Raw genomic sequence first — 13,083 nt, forward strand, 5'->3', positions numbered from 1 at the left:
TGAATTCGAACTCTTAGGAATGAAGGAGGGTGAGAAGGTGGACACCTATTTGGGAAGAACGCTCAGCATTGTTAATAAGATGAAATCCAATGGTGAAGTGATTAATACAAGCATGGTGGTTAGCAAAATTCTGAGACCGTTAACCCCAAAGTTTAACTACGTTGTGTGTTCAATTGAGGAATCTAATGATTTGAATACCCTCAGCCTTGATGAGCTTCATGGCAGCCTACTAGTTCATGAGCAAAGGATGCAAGACAGTCATCCAGATGAACAAGTGTTAAAAGCCAGTCAAGAAGAGAGACCAGTAGTGGGTCGTGGTCGCGGTAGAGGTCGCGGTAGAGGTCGCGGACGTGGTATGGGACGTGGAAGATATGTGCAAAATAAAGCACACATCGAGTGCTTTTACTGTCATAAGTTAGGGCACTGTCGGTATGAATGCCCTGAATTGGAAAAGAAGGCTCATTACGCATCATTTGGAGAAGGAGAGACAGAAGAAGAAATTCTATTGGTTGCATATGAGGAAACACAAATTGTACAAAAGGAGGATTGGTTTCTAGACTCAGGTTGCAGTAATCACATGACCGGGAATAAGCTATGGTTCACGAAAATACAAGAAGAAGGACTTAATAGAACGGTAAAGCTCGGTAATGATTCGACTCTAGCTGTCACTGCAAAAGGGAGTGTTCGAATTGATGTTAATGGCATTTTTCATATTATATCAGACGTTTATTATGTACCGGGACTTAAGACAAATCTCATAAGCCTAGGACAACTAAAAGAGAAGGGTTTCTCTGTCCTGATTCAAAACAGCATGTGCAAGGTTTTCCATCCAAAAAAGGGACTCCTTATACAGACCAATATGAAAGGAAATCGTCTGTTTTATCTATCTGCTTCACTTCAGTCCTGCTGCTTTCAAACTGTGGAAATTTCAAAAGCAGAAACTCACTTATGGCATCGGCGATTCGGACATCTAAATTTCAAAAGTCTTGGTACATTAGCTAGCAAACAGATGGTGATAGGATTACCATTTCTAAAACCACCCAAAGACATTTGCAGTGCCTGTTTGGTAGGCAAACAACATAGAGATACGTTGCCAAAGCAAAGCACATGGCGAGCCTTCACAAAGCTTCAATTAATTCATGCAGATATTTGTGGCCCTATTTCACCATCCTCTCACAGTAACAAAAGGTATATTCTAAGCTTTATTGATGATTATTCACGTAAGGCTTGGATTTATTTCCTGCATGAGAAATCTGAAGCACTCACAGCCTTCAAGAGCTTCAAAGCAAATGTTGAGAAGGAATCTNGTGNCTTTATTACTTGCCTTAGAACTGATAGAGGGGGAGAATTCACTTCCAAGGAATTTTCAGATTTCTGCACTCAACAAGGTATATCCAGGCAATTGACAACGGCTTACACCCCGCAACAAAACAATGTTGCTGAACGGAAAAACCGCACCATCATGAATGTTGTGCGTACGGTTTTGCATGAAAAACAGGTTCCTAAACAGTTTTGGCCTGAAGCAGTACGCTGGTGTGTCCATGTTCAGAACAGAAGTCCTACAACTGCAACTCTAAATCATCAAACACCAGAAGAGATGTGGAGTGGTTCAAAACTGAGGGTGGATTATTTTCGAACGTTTGGTTGCATTGCCCATGCTCACCTTCCAGATCATACTAGAAGAAAGCTGGATGATAAAAGTCAGAAATGTATTTTCTTGGGGGTAAGTGATGAATCCAAAGCTTATAAATTATTTAATCNTGTTACAAAGAAGGTTATAGTGAGCAGGGATGTTGTATTTGAAGAAGAGAAAAANTGGAATTGGCAAGATGACTCTGAGAAAAATAAAACAGAAGCTCTTAACTAGGAAGACACAACCATTGCAACAGACAAACGCTCTGAACAGGAACGCTCTGAACCTGCTTCACAGGAACTTACAATTAATGATGCTGCAGATCCTGTTATAACATAATCAAGCTCTGAAGATGTTGATACTCCAATGGCAGGGAGGGCAACCAGAATTCGAAGAACTCCCAATTGGATGATAGATTATGAAACTAATTTGGTAATGAAAGAAAGTGATGAATTGTTGGCAATGATGCTGGCAGAATCTGCAGATCCCCAGTCCTTTGAAGAAGCATGGACGAGTCAACAATGGAGAGAAGCAATGAAGGCTGAAATGGAGGCCATTGAGAAAAACAATACATGGCAGCTTGTAGATCCACCAGCAGGATCTACACCCATAGGTCTTAAATGGGTTTACAAGACCAAATTTAATGAAAATGGTCATGTAGAAAAATATAAAGCCAGATTGGTAGTTAAAGGTTATGCTCAAAAGTATGGAAAAGATTATACAGAGGTATTTGCACCTGTAGCTAGACTCGATACAGTGAGAATTTTGATAGCATTGGCTGCACAAAATGCATGGGAAGTATTTCAGCTTGATGTAAAAAGTGCGTTCTTGCATGGTGATCTTAAAGAAGAGGTATATGTTCAACAACCAGCAGGTTTCATTCAAAAGGGTCGAGAAACTCAAGTTTACCGGTTGCAAAAAGCTTTATATGGACTTAAGCAGGCCCCACGAGCTTGGTATAGCAAAATTGAAGCCTGCTTTGCCAAAGAAAAGTTTAATCGATGTTCCAGTGAACACACATTGTTCACCAAACAAGTTCAGGGTAATATTTTAATTATCAGTCTTTATGTTGATGATTTGCTATTTACTGGAAACAGTAAACATATGTGTGAAGAGTTTAAAAGTTCAATGAAGCTAGAATTTGATATGACTGATCTTGGAAAAATGTAGGAATAGAAGTCATACAAAGAAAGGTAGGAATTTTCATTTGTCAAAGAAGATATGCACGAGAGATATTAGCTCGATTCAATATGACAGAGAGCAACCCAGTAAGAAATCCTATTGTACTAGGAACAACATTGTCTAGAGATGAGAAAGGAGTCCCAATAGATGCCACAAAGTTTAAGCAAGCAATTGGTAGTCTTATGTATCTCACAGTCACTCGACCTGATTTGATGTATGGGGTAAGTTTAATAAGCAGGTACATGGCAAATCCAAAGGAATCACATTGGACAGCGATCAAACGGATCCTGAGATATCTTAAAGGCACAATTGAGTATGGAATCTTTTATCAACAGAGTGGAAGAACTGGTCTTGTTGCCTACAGTGATAGTAATTATGCAGGTGACTTAGATGATCGAAAAAGTACTTCTGGTTCAGTTTTTTTAATGGGTACAGGAGCTGTCTCTTGGGCATCGAAGAAACCACCTGTGGTGAGCTTATCTACAACTGAAGCTGAGTATATTGCAGCGGCATTTTGTGCATGTCAATGTATTTGGCTTTGCAGAATTTTAGAACATCTCGGTTCAAAAGAAGAAGGTGCAACAGAAATTCTATGTGATAACAGCTCTACTATTCAATTATCCAAAAATCCCGTCTTTCATGGAAGAAGTAAACACATTGCAGTAAGATTTCATTTTCTTAGAGATTTGGTTAAAGATCAAGTTATTTGTCTTAGTTATTGTTGCTCTGAAGAACAATTGGCTGATATAATGACCAAAGCATTGAANCTTNAACAATTTGAGAGTCTACGTCGAATGCTTGGAGTTGTGGACATAAGAGAAATAAGCTAAATGTGACAACATATAGCTTAAGGGAGGGAATGTTGGTTATTTTAAATTATTAATGTTTTAAAATAAATCTCCTATTTATTAGGGAGAATAAGTCATTAGTCACTTAGCATATTTTATTCCTATTTTAAATTTCAGTAACTACCCATTATTCAGAGCAGTTGTGATATTCTGTTTTTTTTGGCTTTTATAAGTCACGCTTGATTATTTAATAAAATATATACTTAGACAAGTTTTATTTTACTACATATTTTATAACAATTTATACCTGCACATTCTCGTATGCGATAATGAACCTAACAATACGATTTTCTGTGCTATATTTATTATTATAAATAATACTAAATATTATGAATAAAAATATTTTTATTAGTACTAAAATAATAATATTATTATTGTTAGTTTTATTGTTGTAATTACTATATCATTTATTTTAAATATTTTATTTTGCAAACAATTACAAGAAAGAAATAAATAAAGTGTGAAAGAAAGAGATGAGAAACTTTTCTTTTATAATAAATATCATCCTAACCTATTTTGTTATTCATAATATCAATGGAAGCATCAGAACATATCCTATCATTAAAATTGTTCATTATTTCAGAACACAATGAATAGACGATTTTACGTTCATGAGATTAGACAAGGTGATAAATTATTGAACATGATCGACTGTTGAAAAACACAAACACTGCTTGGATAAACATCAAACACAACAGCAGCACAACATTGCTCTATATAATCTAATGCTACCAACAACAAACACAAACAAACGTCACATAATACAAACACTGTTTTTTTCACTTTCACTTTCAGACGAAACCACAGAGAATTTAACGCCATGCTCAACGGCTCATGCCACCTTCCACTTCCGGTGCTGAAGTAACGCCACGTGTATACATTTGCACATTCCCATCCCAGCCTATGCATGCAACCACAAACAGCTCATGAAGGAAAATTATCAGAAACTTAAACAATTTTTTAGCAGTTAATTAATTACCAGCGGAGATGTCAAATCCACGAACTTTGAGCTCCCGATACTCCTGGCAGATGGATAAATGGAGGCAAAGAAAACTGACCAAACAATCAGTACAATGGTGTCCCTCGATCCCGTACACCTCTCTCAGTTTTGCACGATACAACCACGCGTAGATACACCCTCCCAGTTGAGTAAAACCAGCGAGTAGATAGAACAGTGATCCATGAAGACAACAAGCTGCACTAACAAAAATCATTGCACAGAAACAGAAATTAAGAAAATATAAAGGGTCGTAATTTATTAGCTCAATCACACACTTACAAGTTTTTCCTTTGTCCAGGATCTCAGCTACCCTTCCAAAGCTAACACAGGGGCACCAAAGAGTGAGACAACCTGCGGACAAAAGACTGAAGATCATAAAATGAAGGTAGCTTAATCTGTTTGATATGGTTAAAGATAATGGAAGAGGGAAAATGAGTTGATACAAGAAGGGCAGTCTGAGAAGCAGTCGCATAAACCAGTGGACCATGATCCATCAGCAAACTTCTCAGACATTTTTTAAGAGAATCTGTGATACTGTGGTGAAGCATGGCCTCAATGGATCGCTATTAAATACAGGTAAGCGAAATACCCTATATTAGTTATGACGTGTATGATAAAAAGAACATTTCAATGTGTAATATCAACAGCCCAACATAAACCAAGTAAAGGACGACACGTTTAATCTGTATTGCTTTTTGGAGATACACGCATATCAAACATGCTAGATAGAACATGAGATGATTTTTTTTTTTTAAATCTGTATTGTTTGAATTTGAATTATACGAATACTAGTATATACACATGCAGGACCACAACTGATGAGAATAATCCAAGCTTGTGATTCTTCTTGGACATTGTACTTACGCAGGTTTGGAGCTTTGCGTGGAGGTAAATGTTGATAGCTGGAACTGTTGTATAGCAATAAATATTTCCGATCATGTATTTGCCAAATGCTGAATCTGATTGCCCAACAGTTTTTAGTTTCTTCACTGTGCTAGCCCCACTAAACAAATATCACATCACTTTGTTTACAATAATTTCTTTCATAGAATTCACCTTATTAAATGATATATATATATGATACAAAGGTTAAAATGACGACTTTGATGTGTTGTTGTCCGTTAATGTGTGTTTCGTCATCTTTTGAATAAAAAGAGTTCATGTTTTTGCATATGGTCATGAGATTTTTGTTGTTACTTTTATCTTAGACTGGGATCATTACAGCAATACATTATGATCTATAGTGACACGGTTTCTTTAATTCATAACATAAAATTTTCTTTGTCTTTACCTTTGAACTCCTGTTTTTTCCATATTCAAGCTTCTTCGAGTTTTGCTTGAATTCCCTTGTTTAGGAGATGTAGTTCATCATCTCATTCAGAATCTGACTCTTCGTCTTGCTCTTCTTACCTTTCTGCTTAGTTTTGAGAGCAATATTCATACCTTTTGATTCCTTTTCGCCATTTTAACATGAACAATGAGAATTCCTACGAGTTCTTTCAAAAGCATTTTCTGATGTTCTTTAGAAGCGCTCAAAGTTGTATCTTGCAGTGGCAAAGTGCCAAAAAAGGCCTTAAATTATTAAGTTTGTAAGCGTACGCCTAAATGTGGTTAATTTACATCCATTATGCAGAAGTGATGCAGACGTAATCGCTTCCGACCTTAGAAAGTCGATCGACTTCTGTACTGAAGCCAGACGAACGCTAAATAGTTCATTGTTATATAATGTAATAAATACAGGATTTCATGATCTTAAACATTAGACAAGGTAATAAATTATCGAATACGATAAACAGTTCAAAAAACACGATGCTATATCTCTAATAGTCCAGTGCTACTAAGAGAATTGAATGCGACGATTAACTCAATGGCTCATGCCACCTTCCACCGCCGGTGCTGAAGTGACGCCACGCGTTTGCATTTGCACATTTCCATCCCAACCTATACATGCAAACACAATCACTTACAAACAACTCATGAATAAAACTAATTAGTATACATAAAAAGTGTTTAACACTTAATTAATTACCAGCAGACATTTGAAATCCTCGGGCTTTGAGCTCACGATACTCCTGGCAGATGGATAAACGGGGACAAAAACAACTGACCAAACAATCACTACAACGATGTCCCTCAATCCCATACACCTCCCTCAATTTTGCACGATACACCCACGAATGGATACAGCCTCCCACATGAGTGAAAATAGTAAGAATACAGAACAGTGATCCATGAAGACAACAGGCTGCATTAATGAAAATCAATTTACTGAAAAAAATTAAGAAAAAAGCATGGTTGTTGGAGTTAATTATGATGTGAATCACACACTTACAAGTTGACCCTTTGTCCAGGATCTCAGCCACCCTTCCAAAGCTAACACAGGGGCACCAAAAAGTCAGACAACCTGTGTATGTAAAAGGGTATAAAGATCATGAAATTAAGGTAGTTTAATTAGTTGTATGCTTATAAAGCAAATATATATATTATATGGTGAAAGATAATATGGAAGAGGGAAAATGAGTTGATACAAGAGCTGCAGTCTGAGAAGCAGTCACATAAACCAGTGGACCATGAGCCATAAGCAACCTTCTCAGTCATTTTTCTGAGAGTGTGACTATAGTCTGTGAAAGATAACCTCAACTCATATGGATATTAGGGAAGAAGGGAAGGTCACGCCAATGAATGAATTATTAGTGCTGCGACTAAAAATGGCGTCAATGCATTGATGTCACTCGTAAATATCTCTTCACTTCGTTTGTTTTCAGAAAATAATTGCTTGACTATTTTTTAGTGTTTTCAGGAATTTCTCGATAAATTAAAAATGAATTAAAAAATATATATTTGATAACTAATACAAAATGATTCTTTAAATCTACTTATATATTAAGTTATGCAAAAACTTATTTTATTATTTTAGAATTATTTATAAAAATTTTCTCCTAAGAGCCTATATAATACAATAGCCAATAATTAAGATCTTTTAATTAATAAGGCTCGAATCATAAATCAATTCATATACAAAATGCATATTGTTTTCAATTTAAATTATTAAATATTAACTTTATGACTTTTTTCTTATATAAAGTTAATCCTCCTTGTTTTTAATTAATGTATAATTTCCAACTCTTTTGTATATATGTGAGATAAAGTTAGGAATATCATTTTTCAGTTATTTTTAACATGATTATATGGAGTAAAAGAGTCTTAACAAATATTTCAAATTCAATTAATGCTTTTTTTTTTTATTTAATATTGAAAAACATGAATAACCAAGGTATAATAATTTAATGATTAGTTATATATTTGATATAAAGTGTTGAGTGACGTAAACTTATCTTCTTTAGAAGTAGTATATATTTTAGAAAATGTAGATGGGGATGAAAACGGTAAGAATTTCCGTGAATAAGAACATATATAAATGATGATGCCATAGAGAGCTACAAAGAAGAGCGGCTTAACAAGTATTACCTAGTTTATGTGAACACAACACCTATTATAATCTATGGCAATGGGAATAATGGTAGTTTACAAAGTGCTTCGTACAAAATCACGTTTGCGTTGCATTATTGCACTTTCAATAATTCATTCTCCACTTATAATAAAGTTCAATTGTCACCATTACAAGCAGTTTGAAAAGCACTTCCACTCATTCCAAAAATTGAAGTTATTACTTAAATTAATTTCATGCAGTTTGGAAAGTAGTCATGTGCTGATGTTTTTAGCTGAATTCGACATATTGGCTACATTCAGTTAATTTTGGACATGGTAGAGGTACAACTGCCATAGGTGCTTCGGGAATCAATTTATTTTATATTATAAATAACTTATATAATAACAAAGTATTTTTTTATATAGTTTAAAATTTGTCGTTTAAATATATAAAATGTGTTCTTGTTTATAAGTGAATTGAAATATACGATGAAACGTATAATAATAATAATAATCATAATAATTATAATAATATAAATATTAGTACAAAAATTATATTTTATGACGTACATAATTTTGTATGTTATAATAGGTTTACACATTTTATGACGAGTAAAAATTTATCTCATGATAATATGAACATATTATGATAGCAATTTCTAACAAAAAGCATGTAGATTCCAACAAAAAGCATGGATGAAGCTATAATCCTCTTGTTAAGTGATGCTAATTTTTATTCCAAACACGTGAAACTGATCCATTTTAACATCCGAATTCAACTTAAACAATAAATAAATTGAAGTTTATCGACACACGATATCAACACGCTATTACGATTTATATGTGTGGCACGATAAAACTAATTTTGTATTTTGGTTTTGGAAACATGTTTTGAGAAAAAAAAATATAAATTTCTTTTTTCATCTCTGAAACAGTACTTTTTACAAAAAAAGTGTACTTTATTTTGATTTTTTGCTAATAGCAAATTCTTAAATTATATATTTGAAAAACATCCGGGCCTGGTCACTGCAACCCCCTTTGTGAGGAGGCACTCCTTCTCCCGAAGTTATGGTGTTATTTTGCTGAGTTCCTTTTAGAGAGAGTTGTCTCGCGCCTCTAGGTATTCTTTACCTACCCACCTGTGTCTGTTTCGGGTACAGGTACCCATTTGTTGAAGGTCGTTCGAGCTTTTCTTGGGAGTATGGCATGGATTACTTCAGCGTTGTAGCGCCTGGTACTCAAACTTTGGCTTGAGGCATTTTTTCTACCCCTTATTATCCTGAAAAAGCAGGGGCACCATGCNTCCTTGAACCGATAACCATCTTTCGGCTAACCTAGCCTCCTCTGTCCCTCGGGACCAACAAAGGGTAGTACAAGAATATTCACTTGTTGTCCATCGACTACGCCTTTCGGCCTGATCTTAGGTCTTGACTCACACTCCGGGTTGGACGAACCTTGCGGAGGAACTCTTAGGTTTTCGAGGCATTGGATTCTCACCAACGTTTGCGTTACTCAAGCCGACATTCTCGCTTCCGCTTCTTGCTCGCGCGGGTCCTTCCCTTAAGGCGGAACGCTCCCCTACCGATTCATTTTGACATTCCACAACTTCGGCAGATCGCTTAGCCTCATTCATCTTCGGCGCAAGAGTGCTCCATCAGCACTCTTTCAAGGGTGGCTGCTTCTAGGCAAACCTCCTAGTTGTCTCTGCACCCCTACCTCATAAACAAACATAAACCAAGACTACTATGATGGGCTATCACGAGGTGATGGCCATTGTGCTTTGCAAGCCCAAAAATGTTCGGCTGGAAGCACCAATTACATTTGGGCTCCTACTATTTGCACTGCATTTTTCCAACAAAACATTTACTTAATTCTTTTATTTATAATAACATTTTTATCATTATTCACTCTCTCTTTTTGTAGAATAAAAAATCAGAAATATGTGTATCTATAAAAGTCCGACCTATCTTGATCAAGTAACTTAATGAATTTGTATGTTTTTCATTATTACTAATGGATTTATTCATTTTAATCTGACCTATCTTACTGAAAAATAATTTTGATCTTACGGAGAAAATAATATATTTTCTTATTATTAATCGACTTGTCTTTTTACCAAATTCTTATCTAAATAAATTTATTTTATGTCTTTTTATCTCTACTGAAGAAAGTCTTTTTTCTATCTCATTTAATGCGTTCAGACAGGTCACATCTAAAATGAGTGGATGGGTTTAGAAAGACTGTTTTAGTTTAAATAGTATATTAAAGATCCAGAAAAAAAAAAAAACAACTTTATAATTCAGAATAATGAAAGTAGTTTGACACTGACCCACAAATTTACACCCACCTAAAATTTAATAATATATTAATATTTTACATTAAAATATAAAAAAGTTCAATTAAAATATTAATATTTAGAGTTATGATGCGGTTGTTTTTTTTTTTTTAATTAAAAGATGTGAAGATAAGATCGGATTACGGTGAAAATTTTAGAGGAACGATTGGATGAATTTAAAGAGATGAAGAATACATTTTGGGATTATTTAGATAAAGATATTTGAAGAATGGACGAAAGAATTTGTTAGAGTTTGTGAATAACATGATAGATATAATAGATATTATTAATTTATTTTTTGTAGAATTTGTAAGAATAAATTTTAAATGATATTTCTTTAACATATTTAAAAATTTTCTTACCCAAACCCTACTCTAAAACCAAGATGTTTGGCCCTCAAACGTTGACGTTGACCCTGACAAAATAAATCATCACAAATGCAAAAGTCTTGTTTTGATTTTTCAATGACGTTTCTGTGTACATAATAACTATCAATTTTTCACACAAAAATATAGCTAAAACTTTTAAACATATAGACAAGTTTGAAAGTTCAAACAGCTACTAGTTTTTTAATGGAAAAATGATATTTTAACACTATTTTTTTGACATTATTTTGACATTATACACGTGTCAAGATGTGATTAGACAATTTTAAATTAAAAAAAATTGAGACAGAGGTATATTTGGAAGAGAAAAACCAAAGTTTATTTTTTAATTTGAAATCGTCCAACCACATTTTGACACGTGTGCAGTGTCAAAATGGTGTCAAAAAATGGTGTTAAAATTTTATTTTCCTTTTTAAATAGTGATAGATTCATGTTACTTGATTATATAAATTGATCACCATCAGATTTTCAAATACTCTCGAAATAAAATTTAAATTTTTAGTTCAGTTTAAAAAATTAGAGAAGTCTCCCTGCAAAGTAAATTTCGTGGAAAATAGCTGCATAAAACTTTTGAAGATGGAATTGGTCAAACCAAACAAGAACAACCTGTGCCTAAGAATGCTTCATATTTTCTTATGTCAGTCCCACGTGGTGAAATGTAGCCATCATGTTTGTCGTTATTATATAATGGTGGAAATGAAAAAGCGATTGCACGCGCTTATCCAAACCCAGAGACCTTGACCCGTATTTTACACTATAATCAAACGAATCGACCCAACTCTATAATATCTGCTCCTTCATCCCAAACCACTGTTAATTTCCTGCTACGGCATTATGTATGGAGCAGGTTCAGATCCAACGAAGCCAACGGCGACGGGTTTCCCCGTTAGTTACAGCACTTCAACGACATACACCACCAACGACTCTTCTTCCTACGCGCCGCCGGCACCTCCTCAGCCCAAACCTATCGTTGAATGGTCCACCGGCCTCTGCGATTGCTTTTCCGATTGTGGAAACTGTAACTTTCACAACCTTCACTCACTTCTGCTATTCACTACCTATATCATTGATTTGCTGCAATTGGATTGGTTGCTTTGTGAAATTTACGGTAAATTATTTGTTTCAGGTTGCTTAACGTGGTGGTGTCCTTGTATTACCTTTGGACGGATTGCGGAAATCGTTGACAGGGGATCATCATGTAAGAAACTGTTTATGTTTAGATTACATCTCACACCAATTAAGTTCAATACAATCTATGTCCCGGTGAGTGATTGTTTGATCTGTGATTTGTTGTAGCGTGTGGTTCGAGTGGGGCTCTGTATACGCTTGTTTGCTGTGTGACGTGTTGTGCTTGCATATACTCGTGCTTCTACCGATCCAAGATGAGAAGACAGCATGGTTTAAAGGGAAATGGCTGTACGGATTGCTTGATTCATTGCTGCTGCGAGCCCTGCGCTCTCTGTCAAGAGTATCGTGAGCTTGAAAACCGTGGCTTTGACATGATTATTGGTATCTAGCGATCAATTTTCTTTTCAATTATTGGCTTGTTCTTCGCACAAGGAACTTTCCTTTTTGTTTAATTTGTTTCTGTTTAAACTTGGTATGTTTAGGGTGGCATGGAAATGTAGAGCAACGAAGTCGGGGAGTGGCCATGACTGCTGTAACAGCTCCATCAGTGGAACAGAGCATGAACCGCTGAAGTGATCCTAGTATGTTAAACCTCAAGAATAATGTTTCTAGTTGTTGTAACTGATGTCATAGTACCTTGTAGCATCTTATATGTTTTTTTCCCCTCTTTCTGTCTGAACATGCTCCCAGAATCTAAGACTCACTCTCTCTATTCAGTTACTAAACCAAATACAATGTATTAAATAATTATCCTGTTCTTGGACTCATGATTTTGGCAAGTAAACGATATTTACTGATCTGATACATTAAATCTTTGCAATAAACTCGTTTTCAAGGTTTCTGTTTTGTCTTTAGTAATAAAATAAACTATTTATGCATTGATTAGTTGATTCAGAATATTTTAGTTTAAATAATTCTTTACCAAGCTTTTTCTCAATTTAGTTTCCTTAACGTAACCTTTTTCTCAAGCAAGCAAAACAAGACCTTTAAAACTTAAATTTCGTTCATTCTTTCTTGGAAACTGGTGTGATGTTATGTAGCCATCATCATTTTCTCTGATAGTAACGTTGTTATTAATGATGTTGGAAATAAAAAACAAGTTGCAATGCCATAGCTGGCACTTATTCGGAACAGTTGGCTTG

General features: G+C 35.0%; 3 protein-coding genes across 3 annotated transcripts; 1 reads left to right on the forward strand and 2 right to left on the reverse strand.

The window, feature by feature from the left end:
• Window positions 1-4,264: 4,264 nt before the first annotated feature.
• Window positions 4,265-5,227, reverse strand: LOC106768017 (protein PLANT CADMIUM RESISTANCE 3-like). Its single transcript, XM_014652984.2, has 4 exons — window positions 5,107-5,227; window positions 4,943-5,014; window positions 4,643-4,858; window positions 4,265-4,564 (listed from the first exon to the last, which is right to left on the reverse strand). Exons 1-4 carry the CDS (start codon window positions 5,174-5,176, stop codon window positions 4,488-4,490), a joined length of 435 nt encoding a protein of 144 aa, XP_014508470.1. The 5' UTR covers window positions 5,177-5,227; the 3' UTR covers window positions 4,265-4,487.
• Window positions 5,228-6,382: 1,155 nt separating this feature from the next.
• On the reverse strand, window positions 6,383-7,421 carry LOC106767988 (protein PLANT CADMIUM RESISTANCE 2). Its single transcript, XM_014652953.2, has 4 exons — window positions 7,192-7,421; window positions 6,996-7,067; window positions 6,693-6,908; window positions 6,383-6,604 (listed from the first exon to the last, which is right to left on the reverse strand). Exons 1-4 carry the CDS (start codon window positions 7,259-7,261, stop codon window positions 6,528-6,530), a joined length of 435 nt encoding a protein of 144 aa, XP_014508439.1. The 5' UTR covers window positions 7,262-7,421; the 3' UTR covers window positions 6,383-6,527.
• A 4,102-nt stretch (window positions 7,422-11,523) lies between these two features.
• Window positions 11,524-12,747, forward strand: LOC106767176 (protein PLANT CADMIUM RESISTANCE 2). The gene is made up of 4 exons (XM_014652016.2): window positions 11,524-11,831; window positions 11,940-12,011; window positions 12,110-12,322; window positions 12,424-12,747. Exons 1-4 carry the CDS (start codon window positions 11,648-11,650, stop codon window positions 12,510-12,512), a joined length of 558 nt encoding a protein of 185 aa, XP_014507502.1. The 5' UTR covers window positions 11,524-11,647; the 3' UTR covers window positions 12,513-12,747.
• Window positions 12,748-13,083: the final 336 nt, after the last annotated feature.

The sequence above is a fragment of the Vigna radiata genome, chromosome 7, assembly GCF_000741045.1.
Source record: "Vigna radiata var. radiata cultivar VC1973A chromosome 7, Vradiata_ver6, whole genome shotgun sequence".
Classification (NCBI taxonomy): Eukaryota; Viridiplantae; Streptophyta; class Magnoliopsida; order Fabales; family Fabaceae; genus Vigna; species Vigna radiata.